This window comes from Notolepis coatsorum (assembly GCF_963971535.1).
Source record: "Notolepis coatsorum genome assembly, chromosome: 2".
Taxonomy (NCBI): Eukaryota; Metazoa; Chordata; class Actinopteri; order Aulopiformes; family Paralepididae; genus Notolepis; species Notolepis coatsorum.
This window is the reverse complement of record NC_140166.1, coordinates 227,942,140-227,956,549: the sequence shown is the minus strand read 5'-3', so window position 1 is coordinate 227,956,549 and position 14,410 is coordinate 227,942,140. Positions and strand designations below refer to the sequence as shown.

Genomic DNA, 14,410 nt, shown 5'->3' with positions numbered 1-14,410 from the left:
ATTCCTTTACAGCAGGGATCAGCAACCTTTTTGATACGAAGTGCCATTTTAAAATGTTCTTGTTAACCAGTGCGCCATATCAATGTTAAGGTTAATTATGACACCACATCACAATGTAAATCTCCAACAGATCTGTAATTCTATTCCATCCATATAGGCAACGTGCATAGCAATAGTTTTAATAACCATTTTCCTCTCATAAATATATAAGAGAATGCTGCCGTCTTTATGAGATGCTTGCTTGCCATACCTGGACACATTCAGCCTTGTCTGCCTCATCCGTTAAAGTTCTCATGTTTGGTCTCAAAATGGCGTTTAACACTCAATGTTCGGCAAACAACAACAGACTGACCCTTCTCATTGGCTCTGACCATGAAATATCCCTGGTATATCAGTCAACCTACAGTACCATAAATAACAGGCTGTGCAACTGCCAATGGCTGTGAAAGAGGTAACTGCATGGGGAGGTAACTCAACATTTCCAAAAAGGTTCCTCTTACACATTTGCTAGTGTGCCATGTTGGTTTAGATAATGTGTACCAATGGTGGCACTCGTGTCTAAGGTTGCTGACCCCTGCTTTACAGCTTTGGGTAGGGCGTTCCACATCGATGTGGCATAATTGCAAACCATGTTTAGTCCCTTGTTTGTGCCGAATCTGGGTTTAACATGATTTGTGGAGCTCCCTCTGGTGTTGTGATCGTGGTATTCACTGACTTTTGGGAAGTATTTTGACATGTACATGGGTACCTTAGTCGTATAGTGTATCTTGTTGACCAGGCCCATTGCAAGTTGCTGTACTCTGTCGTCTACTCTAAGCCATCCTAGGTTGTCAAAGTGGGCAGGGGTGAGGTGGGTTCTAGGAGTAAGGTCAAGCAGTAGTATGACCAGTTTGTTTTGAGATCTGCCAGGTTATGACATTTATGCTTCTACCTAAAACCAGGTTATGTGAGTAGCTGGGATTGGTTCAGGTTCTGATATTGCTGTACAGGCCAAGATTTCACTGATCGCTTTAGTACTTAGAAACATAGCACTATGTTGTATCCTCTCACCAGGCTCCAATGCACTTGCCTGACCGCAGCAGCTTGAACAGGCTGTTGTTGGGGTGGTGGGGGACTTTCATTATTCTGCAGGCTCTGGATTTGTACCTCCTGTTATATAAGTCCTGCAGGGGTGGTAGTGCAATACCCGTAGTACGCTCTGCTGAGCGCACCACTCTCTGAAGGGCCTTCCTGTACTGTGCCGTGCTGTTTCCAAACCAGGCAGTGATGTTTACAGTCAGAATGCTCTCTACAATCCCGGAGTAGAAGGAGTGGAGTATCTTCCCAGATATTCTGAACTTCCTTAACTCTCTCAGGTGATAGAGGCGCTGGACTGGTTCGCCTTTTTCACCACAGAATCTATGTGTGTTGACCATGTCAGGTCCTCTGTGATGTGGACTCCCAGGTACTTGAAACTGCTCACCCTGTCCACAATAGCCCCATTTATCCGCAGTGACGTGTGTGTCCTGCTGTATTCTCCTAAAATCCACGATCAGCTCTTTGGTTTTACCAATGTTCAGGAGTAGGCTGTTATCCCGGCACCAGCGTGCCAGTTCATCAACCTCCTCCCGATAGGCCTTCTCGTCATTGTTAGAGATCAGCCCCACCACCACTGTGTCATCCGCAAACTTCACTATGGAGTTAGAGCTGAACCTGGCCACACAGTCATGTGTGTACAGTGAATACAGCAGGGGGCTCAGAACGCAGATTGAGATAAAGGTGTTCTATTTCAATTTCAACCTGATTCAATTGGATCTTTGTTTCCATATCATCATATCAAGTATCATAAAATGTATCATATGAAATGTATAATTTATTAAATGTATCATAAATATATTAACATTATAGACTAGAACATTACCTCAAGTGACTTTACTTAAGCATTACATCATGTGCTGGAGTGGTTTGTGAAAAATAAACCATGCCTAGGGGTGGTCGTTAGACCCCCCTAGGCATGGTTTATTTTTCACAAACCACGACTACAAGTGGTGTAATGCTTTTATACAACTGGCACATTCATCCAACCTTATTGCTATACAATAAACACACATTAATCGAAGATTTATTGAAAAAACCATCCGCCAGAAAAAGTAGTTCCCACAACAACAAAAAAGAGAAGTTGCCTCCATGTGGAAGCAACTCGGAAGTGCATCCAACGGTTCTCAGTAGGACATCCAACCAACTAACACATCCAACTGTCTTTCAACTAAGACATCCAACCAACTAACACATAAAAATAAAAATGGCAAATTAATCAATCAATCCGTGCGATTTTTATTTTGTTCCACAATGACTCATGACCCATCAATTACATCATCCAACATTGTTTAAAGAACTAAGACATTCGCAGTGACAGAATCGGTTTATATTTAGTCGTTATGACATTCGGTTGTGGGCGGGTGCTGGGACCAAGAGCGTGGAATTTTGAAAAATACATACGTGTAAATTGACTGTTTCAGCCAATCATAATCGAGAAATGTGCATGCCGTTGTATAATTTGCAGTAACATTGAATTTGTCAACATGCTTCTCACCACTGATAATGGGCTTTGGACTGAAGACTTCATTATGTCAATGTTTAATTTTCTTTCATTTAGGACACCTCATACATTTACTGATGTAACTCCCTGACCATGCATGCTATATTTACACATGTGGTATTGCTGGATTCAGCACAACCACACCTTTCTGAAAAAGCCCTCATATGTGTTTCTATGACAATCCATGGCAGAGCTACTACAAAGTAAATGAGAACATTCTGCATAGATATACATTTTTTACATTTCCGCTTATTTTAAGTATGTGTACATAGGTATATATTTCTATTAGGTTAAACAACTGTCTGACTGCTAGCATGTCAAGTTTGAAAGCTCTTGGAGCTTGTATTATTAATCTACATGAGTTTATATGTCTCAACTCCAATACGGCCAGGCTATATTTTGGTTATATAACAATATCTATCAATTTAACAAGTTTTGCAGTAAAATGTTTTTTATACAAGAATCCATTTCATATATGGGAGACCTTAGAGATGAGGAAAAACATGCTTGTGTTTTGTTCTACCTCCGGTAGGGGTATCTCAAAAACTAAAGCCCTTTTTGACAGTTTGTCACAGCACTAACAGTCTGTGCAAAGGTGGGGGCGAGTGAGGAGCAGGGGAAAACCTCAGAACAGAGGGAGGAACAGAACAGAATAGAATAGAATCTTTATGGTCATTGTTGGTACAACGAAATTAAGTTTAGAGCATCACCACTGGCATACAAACATACTGAATATAGCATATACATAATAATAATATCAATAATATCAATGTTCCAAGTGCAGTAGTGCTAGTGCAATAAATAGTACAGTGACAGTCCAGTTGAGTTAATGGGTTAGGGTTAGGGTTAGGGTTAGGGTGAATTATTCATAAAAGTTCAAGTTGCAATTTCTTTCTTCACCTCAGGGTGGCAGCACCTTCTCTAGCAATTAGGGATGTCCCGATCCGATCACGTGATTTTCCGAAGATCGGGACAAAAAAAAAAAAAAAAATTGACTATTTTTTTTTTTATTCAACAAACATGACCATGTCCACGTCTTAAACTCATACTGAGGCCTTAGTTTTGGTTTTAAATTGCATATCATCATTCATTTAACAAACACATTTCCTTTGATTTAATTATCAAATGATTTATGTCAAGGATTGCAATGCCTCGCTTGAACGATGTTAACTTTTCACCTGGATAACGTCAACATTCCGGGTGAATGTAATGTGAGAAATTGGGATAAAATAAATAAAATAAAAAAATATTAAAGTTTTTAATTAATTTTTTTTTTATCGAATCGGGAAAGATCGGTATCGGTAGATACTCAAAATCACATGATCGGGATCGGGAGCAAAAAAATGTGATCGGGACATCCCTGCTAGCAATAGCTGTCTCCACGTGACCCCCATACTATGTCCGGAACGCTGGCAAGCAATGCTGCGCGCCAACCGTATATTGCGCACGTAATACTGGATTACAACTCCATTCATTCAGCGAGGCCATGTATCCTGCAATAATATCGAATGCACCTGTTGAAATCAGAGGTTCTGTGTAGGATTGTTAGTAACTGTCTAACTGTATATATAACTGTGTCCACCAGTAACTGTCTAACTGCATATATAACTGTTTCCACTAGAGGGCGCTCTAGGCGGAGCCACTCAGGTACACCACCAGGTGGCGAGTATAAATATAGATGTCTCCTCCCATTCTTTCTCTTTCCCCCAGCCTCTCAGTGAGAGGAGACCTGTAGTGTTAATGCTCTGCCATGTGAATAATAAACCACGCCAGTTAAGGCTCAACATAGAAACCATGCCTCTCACATTATTGTCGCCCTATAGCCGAATTCTGTCAACAGGTTATGGGCCCAGATACAAGCTTAGCTAAAGTATAGGCTATGTTAGCACCAGGAGCACCGCGTGGCTAGACGCTAGGCCAACAAGAGCTAAAGCTATGCCTATCACCAACGAAGAGGATGGAAAACAAGGGAAGGGGCAAATGGCCCTCATTCAATGGAAAAGCAGAGAACTACGAGCTCTGGGAAGAGCGCATGCTATGCTGCATGCACGGTGCGGGACTGAAGGAGACAATCCTGGCAGCCCCCACGGGAGAACTGACGGCGGAAGAGCAAGCCCTGGACGACCAGCGTAACGCAGACGCGTACTGTGAGTTAGCGCCGCTGCTCGACAACACCAGCCTGGGGCTGATATTCCGCGACACTAAAGACAGAGGCCGAGAAAGCCTGGAGGTATTGAGAGAGCATTACATCGGGCGAGGAATACCCAGAGTCGTGGCCCTCTACATAGCACTAAAGGGGCCCACCGAGACTGTGACCGAATACGTCAACAGAGCGGAGCAGATCACAACGCCATTAAGGAGTGCCGGAGAAGCACCAAGCGATGGGCTAATGATGGCGATGATGATGAGAGGACTACCGGAGCTGTACAAATCGTTCACACTCCTGGTAACACACGGTTCAACGGACATGACGCTGGGACAGTTCAAGGCTAAGTTAAGGAACTTCGAGGCCTCAGAAGATATCCACCCAGGACCACGACGGAACTGGCGTGTTGGCGATGCGGAGAGAAAGGCCATCAGAGAAGCGACTGCACAAAGACTGTCTGGTGTAGCTTCTGCAAATCCACAGGGCACACAGACAGAGCGTGCATGAAGAAGCACGACCAGAGCGCGCGATACGCGCATGGACGAGACGGCGGCCATGGACGAGACGGAGGCCACGGACAAAATGGCGGCTACGGACAAGATGGCGGGTACGGACAAGAAGACGGCTGTGGACAGGATGACGACAGCGGACACGATGGCGGCGACGGTCGACGTGAGACGGATCAAGACGACGCCCGGAGAATAACGGGACAAGAAGACTGCGCTTTCGGGGCGTGGACGGCGTGCACATCCGGACCGGCCCAGCTGCAGCGAGCCCAGAGAAGGGGACTGATTGTGGACACAGGTGCGTCGTCCCATGTCATCAACGACAGGAGTCGGTTCAAGAACTTTGATGACACTTTCCACCCAGAGAGGCACAGCATGGAGCTAGCAGACGGGAGACGCACCTACGGATTGGCGCAAGAGAGAGGAGACGCACAGGTATGCCTCACCGACAGTAAGGGACGCCGGCGTACGGTGACGTTAAAGAACGCTCTCTACGTACCATCGTTCCCACAAGGACTATTCTCTGTAATAGCTGCTACTGCAAGCGGTGCCAAGGTATTCTTCGATAAAGGTAAACATTTTCTTGTAGAACCTGACGGTACACGGTTTGACATAAAGATGTACCAGAGAATATATTATCTGCAAACGGAGTGTAATGACAACGACAAGCGTAATGATAACGACAAGTGTAATGATAATAATGATATGTGTAGCGTGACGGCCAGGGAAAGGTCTACAGCACGGTAGTGAGAACAGCTATGCTGTATGGTCTAGAAACAGTGGCGCTGACCAACAAGCAGGTGGCGGAGCTGGAGGTGGCAGAGATGAAGATGTTAAGGTTCTCTCTGGGAGTAACAAGGTTGGACAAAATCGAAAATGTCTACATCAGAGGAACGGCCCATGTTGAGCAGTTCGGGCAGAAAGTGAGAGAAGCAAGACTGAGATGGTTTGGACATGTGCAGAGGAGGGAGGTGGGGTATATCGGGAGGAGGATGCTGGAGATGGAGCTGCCAGGAAAGAGGAGGAGGGGAAGGCCCAAGAGGAGGTTTATGGACACAGTGAAGGAGGACATGCAGGCAGTGGGAGTGACGGAGGACGATGCAGATGACAGAAACAGATGGAAACGGATGATCCGTTGGGGGCGCGACCCCTGACGGGAAAAGCCGAAAGAAAAAGAAGAAGTAGCGTGACGGCCAGTCACGATATTCAGACATGGCACGAGCTTATGGGTCATTGTAATTACGAGGATTTACTGAAACTGCAAGTAGTGTCAGAAGGCATGCACATTGAAGGAGAAAAGCGTCAACCTGACAAAAATTGTGCAGTGTGCAAAACGGGGAAGTTTACTCAACCGAGATACAGAAATCCCACAGACAGAGTAAGGGTACCACTTGCATTAGTTGACACGGACCTAGCCGGCCCAGTGAGCAACGAGTCCATGGGAGAGTGCAGAAACACATACTAGTCAAGTTTGTCACAAAGGCAACATGTGAGAGCGAGACACAGACAGAGGAGCCAGAGCTGGACTCCAGAGTAAGGTGTGTAGAAACAGAGACACATCGGCCCAGTGTACTTAGTACGGTCATGCAGGCAGACAGTCAGCGACCCCCAGAGGGCGATCAAGGGAACACAAACCCCCAAAGTATCTGACAGACTATGCCCGGAAAGGGAGTGACGAGGAGGACAGTACACCTGCCCCGGTTGATTACTACTACAGGGTAGTCAGTGGGGCAACCCCGACCTTTAAAGAGGTCACATTGTCCCCCGAAGAGGGCAGACAGACAGTGGGAGGGAAATGGGTGTATTCAACCAAGTTACCAGAGGGCAGGCAGACAGTGGGAGGAAAATGGGTGTATTCAATCCAGGAGGGTATTGAAGGCCACAACAAATATAAAGTGTGGTTCGTAGCAAATTCCTTAAATGGTGAAGGAGGGTACTCCATGTTTAAATAATGAAGGAGGGTGGCTACACTGCTTAAAGGCAGGAGGAGGATACTCTAGGTTTAAATACGGGAGGAGTAGAACCCAGGTTTAAAATACCTGATTAGAGTCCATGTCTAAATACTGAAATGGATGATTGTTTAATTCCATGTTTAAGTACAGAGGTGGATGATTGTTTAATTCCATGTTTAAGTACAGAGGTGGATGATTTACCATGTTTAAATACAAAAATGGATCCCATGTTTAAATACAAAGGTGGATGACTTACCATGTTCTCAATGATGTAACTATGTGGGAAAGACCCTGAAACTTTTAGACATGTAAGAATGTAGATCAAGGGAAACACCATGTGATCAAAGACTATCAGGAGGATGCTTAGAAACTGAAAATGTATAGAGATGCTAGCCTCATTTATTTAACAATGTGTACCCGCCCTGACCAATGGTTCGTAGAGAGTGGACTGTCACAGCATTTTGCTGGCCCCACCGAGGAGCATTTGGATTACAGCCAAACATGTTTTTCTGTTGTCTTAAAGGTACAGGATCTTGCGTGAGTTTGAATACAGACAGCTCAGTGGTTTCGTGGGAAAACAAAGAAGCAGCCCACAGGGGCACTATCAACTAGTGAAGCCGAAGATACGGCTCTAGCGATGACCATACATGAGTGTATTTATCCAGAACAACTGCTAGAAGTGATGGAGATAAGAATCTGAGTATATTGCTTAATATGTAATAGGTAATTGGAATGTATCCTCTATACCAGATAAGGTGGTTTTTGAAGATGAGGGGCGTTTTGTCAACACCATTTAAAATGGACACTGTGTATATATGAAGGCTGTTGTTTATGAGGGCAACCAGGGAACCATTGTGATTGCTAGGAACCCAGTGTGTCAACATAGATGTAAACATGTCAATATAGAAAATATCATCTCATCAGATCTGTCATCAGGGAATAAAGGATGACACTGGTTTACTGTCCAATGGACGACAGGGTAGCAGACACTATGAGGAAACCTGTTCCAAATTAAAATTGAAGGGATTTTCAAGGGTCATGTTTAATGTGAAAATATTGACTGTCACACCCTGTTGATGTTTTGGATTATTATTATTATTTCCTTTGTAAAATGTTTTTCAAAGAAGTTATCCAGTATGCTAATACAAACCTAAGTGGGAGTGTTGAAGTCAGAGGTTGTGTGTAGGATTGTTAGTAACTGTCTAACTGTATATATAACTGTTTCCACCAGTAACTGTCTAACTGCATATATAACTGTTTCCACTAGAGGGCGCTCTAGGCGGAGCCACTCAGGTACACCACCAGGTGGCGAGTATAAATATAGATGTCTCCTCCCATTCTTTCTCTTTCCCCCAGTCTCTCAGTGAGAGGAGACCTGTAGTGTTAATGCTCTGCCATGTCAATAATAAACCACGCCAGTTAAGGCTCAAGATAGAAACCATGCCTCTTGACCACATTATTGTCGCCCTATAGCCGGATTCTGTCAACAGCACCTAAAAAAATAGAAGTTGATGAAGAGGGCCGCCGCTTCCAGGAGCGGTAGAAATTAGAAGGTTTTTTCACTAAATACAGAAGCATGTGTGTGTGCCTAATTTGCGAGCAGAGCGTTGCCGTTCAAAGGAAAACTGCACCAAAGCAAGCTATGAAGTGGCGATGTTAATGCAAAAAATTATGCATAATAATCATCTGTTCTGTGCGCACGCGAGGGAACATGCATGCGCAGGCGCGTGCACGTGGCGTCATTTAAACAGCGTACAGACAGTTCTGATATTACGACTGCACCACTGGCTGTGTCTGACAAAAGTTAACAATAAATAATGTTATTAGGAATACATTTGCCTCAGATTTCATATTCCTTAAAACTACTGGCACAACATATATTGTTGTTGGAAAAGAACAATTGGGTTGAACCATGAATTCCAAATTTTCATTAAACCCCAGCATTTTGGCAAATTTCTGACCTTGCCAGTTAAAATATGATTGAGACAATTCGTAGAAATTGTAACAAAATGTTCTTTATTCGACAGCAAGAACACAATCTCAATGGCATTTTGTAAACTGGACTTTTACCCTGAGTAGTTCATATATTTAGTACGGATTTAAGGTTTAATTTATTTTGTGAACTGAATGAATGAATGAATGAATGAATGATTGAATGAATGAATTCCATGAATGAATAAATGAACACTTTATTTAACAGATTGCAGAATGGGTACAATACAGTACGGCTCAATACACACAATTGTTAAGGGGATGCAGACCAGAGAAAGACTTTCATCTTGTTTACATCAGGGTCCCCCGTGGAACTCACATGGAGGCAATCAAGAAACCAAAGAAAGAGCCGTGAAAATGTTCTAGGATAATGTTCTGGGATATAGTTCTAAACAGCCAGACCGTGTCTTGGGCTTGCAGCTTAAAGACACCACTGCCAGACATCCCCTCCTCGGTGAGACGGTCCTCGTTTCTGTAAAGGGCCACCACCAGTTCTCTTATGCCTTGCCCTTCGGCATGCATGTGGTAGGAGAAATAGTAGAGGCCTGTGATCCGGCAGGTAAACACACCGCTCTGGGGGTCATAGTCTTTCTGATCGTTGTACAGAACCTGAGCGAACTGAATGCTTTTGAATGGACGGAATTGTGCTTCCTCCTCGTGGAGGAGGACCGCTCTTCCGGCACTGAAGGCCGACACGGGGGCCTTCCTCATCTGTTTCTCACCATCTACGCCGCTATTCCAGGGGCCACGTACGGGTCCTGCCTCGCCTCGACCATTACGAGCTACGGCGGGGAAAATGTATAGATATGGTTACATTACATATGATGCAAAACAACTGTTACATGATCGCAATTGACCTATCCCTGTTTTTTCCCCCCGAGGGAATCCAACTGTTGTGATTGGAGGATCAAGAAAAGAGGGGCAGCGTTTGAGATAGGTCAATTCATTCTGGTACAGGGTCACATTGTTGGATGTTCATGGCTGGTTTTCTGGTGAAATGTATATCTGTTGCATTGAAGCATACAGTACCATAATGAGCAATTGGTATTTCCAGGAAATGTGCTTCTTTTGTTGCCCGTCCCCTTTTATGTCATCTTGACTATTGCTCTGCGATGTGGTCATCTGCTGCCAGTGGTGACCTCAGGAAGCTCCAGGTGGTCCAGAACAGGGCAGCACGGTTGGTACTGGGCTGCTCACTAAGGTCTAATGTGAGCCGTATGCATGCCCGCCTCTCTTGGCTTAACGTTGAAAATAGATTGTCTTTTAATATACTTGTGCTGTTCAAGTTGGTCATGAGCAGTAAAACTCCTGTTTTTATACATAATCAGATTGTTTTTAGTAATACTGTGCACGAGCATTACACTAGAGGTTCCAGTAGTGGGCAGCTTGAATTGCCAGGTCCTAGAACCAGAGCTTTGGGGAGATCTTTTATTTTTAGAGCATTAACTCTTTGGAATGGCCTGCCTCGGAACCTCTGCTGCATTTACAGTAGATTCACTTTTAAAAATAATCTTAAATTGTTTTTAAATTGTTTTTAACAATGTAAAGTAATTTTTGTTTTGTTTTACACAAATGTAATTTTAGCTATATTAATTGTTACAGTAGGTTCATTGTGCATTGTGTGTACTGACTTTTAATAATTTTGTTTTTGCAATAGTGATTGTTTTTGTATGTTTTTTTGTGTGTGGACCCCAGGAAGACTAGCTGGTTGCTATCGCACCAGCTAATGGGGATCCCTAATAAAATCAAAAAATCAAATCAAATCAAATCAAATCATATCACTTGCACATTCTATTTATGATCCAGTAGTTCACCTGATACTATAAATGGATTGTTAAAAAAGCCCATGGATCTAATAGATGTGCCTTATTTTGTAATGGTAATGAATGGCGAGCATCACTTGTTATTTATTTAGTTGTATCTAATCAGAGTCTCAGGGGATATACAAGCATCAATCCGACAAGCATAAATGTGTCTTCATACAGTGCACATGAGAGAAGATCTGAGTCAACCTTTTCTGTGTTAAAAAAAACAAACTTGGTATCTAGTAAGGAATAATGCCATGCAGATAATCTATAGTCAAGATAAAGGTTTTTGCAAATTTGTCTCCCACATCATCTCTCTCCACATCCTTTTTCCACTTTTCGGGCCCATCCACGTTAGTTACAGAGGGTTCCTTGGTCCTCAAGTGACCTCAGGCCTGGTATTATATTCCAAAAGACCACAACCTGATTTAAAAGCAATAGGACACTGCTCCCCTGTGATTATAGAGAGAGGCTGTGGGATTTTGTGGGAAGAGCACTCTTTTTTTTCTCAGGGTAATCTCCACGGCACTAGTGGTCAGGGGTGTAAAGTACTTGAGTAATTGTACTTCGTTACAATACTTAAGTACTGTTTAAATGGTGCACCTGAAGCTGAAACGATTATATCTATGACATTAACATTCCACAATAAGCAATTTGTGATTGAATTACAATATAATTGTACTGGTAGATGGAACTGATGAGACATCATCACACATGGATTTCTAAACATCTTTTGCCAGAGATTAATAAAAAATATACGAGCTAATTTTGGCTTTTAGGTTGTTTGACATCTTTACCTTTATCATGTGCTCAGTTACTATGCGCTCCAAAGTTTTATGAATCTGATTGTTGTCTTGCTTTGCAACATCATTATGTCACAAGTTTAGGTCTTGAAGGATGAACTTTATAAAAGGATAATGCACTGTAACTGTCATCTTTCATCCGCTACTCTTTGTTCTACTCAAGTTGGCCCGAGTGTTGTTTTGATTCTGTGCATCAAAATGATGGATTAGCAAATTGTGTGTTTGCCTTATTGCTGCTGCCATTTACGGGTTACCTAACGTGCTGGGCTGAAGTTTGATCACTAAATCGAAGATAGATGCAGTTTTTTCCTTTCTTTGCGTGTGTTCACCCATATCCTCATTTGCCAGAATGGCATTTTAACCTGCCTTGCATCCTTATTGTCGTTGTGGTAAATAAAAATAGTAAATGGTGCAGTTTTATAGCGCTTTTATCCAAAGCGCTTTACAGTTTGTTCCTCACATTCACACGAGGACGGCCGAGGCGACTGCTCTACCTCCAGAGCCACTGTCGCCCCCTCTGTTCAGACTGCCACCAGAACATTAGGCACACATTTCATTGTGAATAGTGCATGTTTCTACATGAACGTGCACGTTTCTACAACCATTGAATGCAACTTACGCTTGCTCTTGACTGGAGGACATGCTGCCAGGAGCACGAAGAGAATGCTTGTTATCCTCAGGTCCATCTTCGGAAGAAGCTAAACATGTAAAAGAAATGATCACATTTACAACAAGAACTGTAACATCGCTAGCGTCTCTGTTGTGAAGCAGTAATCGGAACCCATACAAATGATTACACGAGGTGCGGCTGGGTGGCGCAGCGGGCAAGTCGCTTGTCACCAACGCAGGATATACTGGTATCGAGCCCAGCTCTCTGCGTTGCTTCCGGCTTGGCCGGCCGTCATACTAACACAATTGGCAGTGTTAGAGGGTGGGAAAGCCGGTGGGTGGGTCCTGGTCATTGTAAACAGCGACTCCTACAGTTTGGTCGGGGCGCCTGCTCAGCGAGGGAAGGATCTAGGAGAGGTAGTGTGATCCTTCCACTCTCTCAGTGAGAGTCCGCGCTGCCAGGTGAAAAGAAGCGGTTGATTGGCTACACATGTGTCGGAGGAAGCATGTGATAGCCTCCACTCTCCCAGACCGACTGTCGGGGTAGGTGCGCAACGACCAGGAAGGGGATTGGGAATTGGCATAAGGACTGGGAGAAAAACGGTGTGGGCCCTTTTTAGGACGATTTGCCCACCGGCACTTTGGTGACCGCTAGTGGCTTGGGTGTGCATATTTTGTAATACAATATATATATATATCGAATTGAAGGCTTATTTGTTGCCTGTCGATAGCGTCAGAATCCGACAAAATCCGCTCAGCGGTTCTTGAGTTACATTTGAGGCTTGTGCAAAGTACACGGTATTGCGCAAAATACCACTCCCGACTCTTGGGGCTCTAGTTCCGTCAATCATTTGGTGATCTTGAAAATGATTGTGGAGGGTTGTAGCCAATGAGTGTGGCTTTCCAATGATACCCCCACGAGGGGGATGTATGAATCAGGGATCTAGGTGAAAAACGAACTAGCGAAAACAGGAAGAGAAAAACAGCCGAATGAATTGAAGTCTATGAGTCTTTTGTACACAGTTTACCAAAATCACTCCTAATCACTAATTTCTGAATGGATCTTTATGAAATTTGGACATGTACTACATAAGGCTTCAGGCTATGGACAGATTCATACCACCTTCTGGGGAAATACTACCTCTGGACTACTAACTACTACAGAAAAACTTGAGTAACAAGTTTTTCTACAACTCAAGTTCAGACCTATGTTACTCTATTTCATTAGCACTGAAAGTGAATTTTACTCTGGAATCAGAAACTTCAGAATGTCATCTTTCAAAAGAGACCAGGCTCATGCATGTGCTATAAGTATAAAGTATGTTGTTTTGGGTTGCAAAAAAGGTATGCAGTCCTCAAAAATGAAAACTAAAATGGCCACTTTTGGGGGCACAGGTTAAGGACGCTGTCCCATTGTTATACTGGCCTGTTGTCTCGTCACCTTATGAATTGAAAATGGGGGACCCTGATGTAAACAAGACGAAAGTCTTTCTCTGGTCTGCATCCCCTTAACAATTGTGTGTATTGAGCCGTACTGTATTGTACCCATTCTGTAATCTGTTAATAAAGTTTTCAATCAATCAATCAATCAAGAGGAAGTAGTCACACCTACCAGCAGATTTATGCTCCAAAGAACAGTGGGGTCAGGAGGAGGCTGCAGTCCCGGTACAGAGCTGTATCTCCTGAAGGCTGGAGGAGGCTGGAGGTGCTGCTGCTGCTGTTCTCCAGGGCACTGGGCTCCTGGTATTTATACCAAGTCGGTCCCCAGCGTCACACACTCTACCTAGGATGGAGGCCCCTCCCTGCTCTGATGTCGTCTTTAACGAGGGGTGCCATGTCCTCAGAAGACATGACACTTTGGGATGAGCATTTTAACACTGGGCGGGTCTCTCTCTCTCTCTCTGGGCGGGAACCCTTTGAAATTCCTTTTAGGTGACTTGTATTTTCTTTTTTAAATGTTTTTATATTCTTCTCTTTTCTGTTTCGTGTATAATTTCCAACATGTCTTGGTTGCCTCTT

The 14,410-nt window shown here is 43.7% G+C and overlaps 1 protein-coding gene across 1 annotated transcript; it reads right to left on the bottom strand.

Moving 5' to 3' along the window:
• Positions 1-9,403: 9,403 nt before the first annotated feature.
• Positions 9,404-14,090, bottom strand: LOC311223133 (collagen alpha-1(X) chain-like). Its single transcript, XM_084307883.1, has 3 exons — positions 14,004-14,090; positions 12,402-12,480; positions 9,404-9,956 (listed from the first exon to the last, which is right to left on the bottom strand). The coding sequence occupies exons 2-3, from the start codon at positions 12,466-12,468 to the stop codon at positions 9,490-9,492; spliced, it is 534 nt and encodes a 177-aa protein (XP_084164009.1). The 5' UTR covers positions 12,469-12,480; positions 14,004-14,090; the 3' UTR covers positions 9,404-9,489.
• Positions 14,091-14,410: the final 320 nt, after the last annotated feature.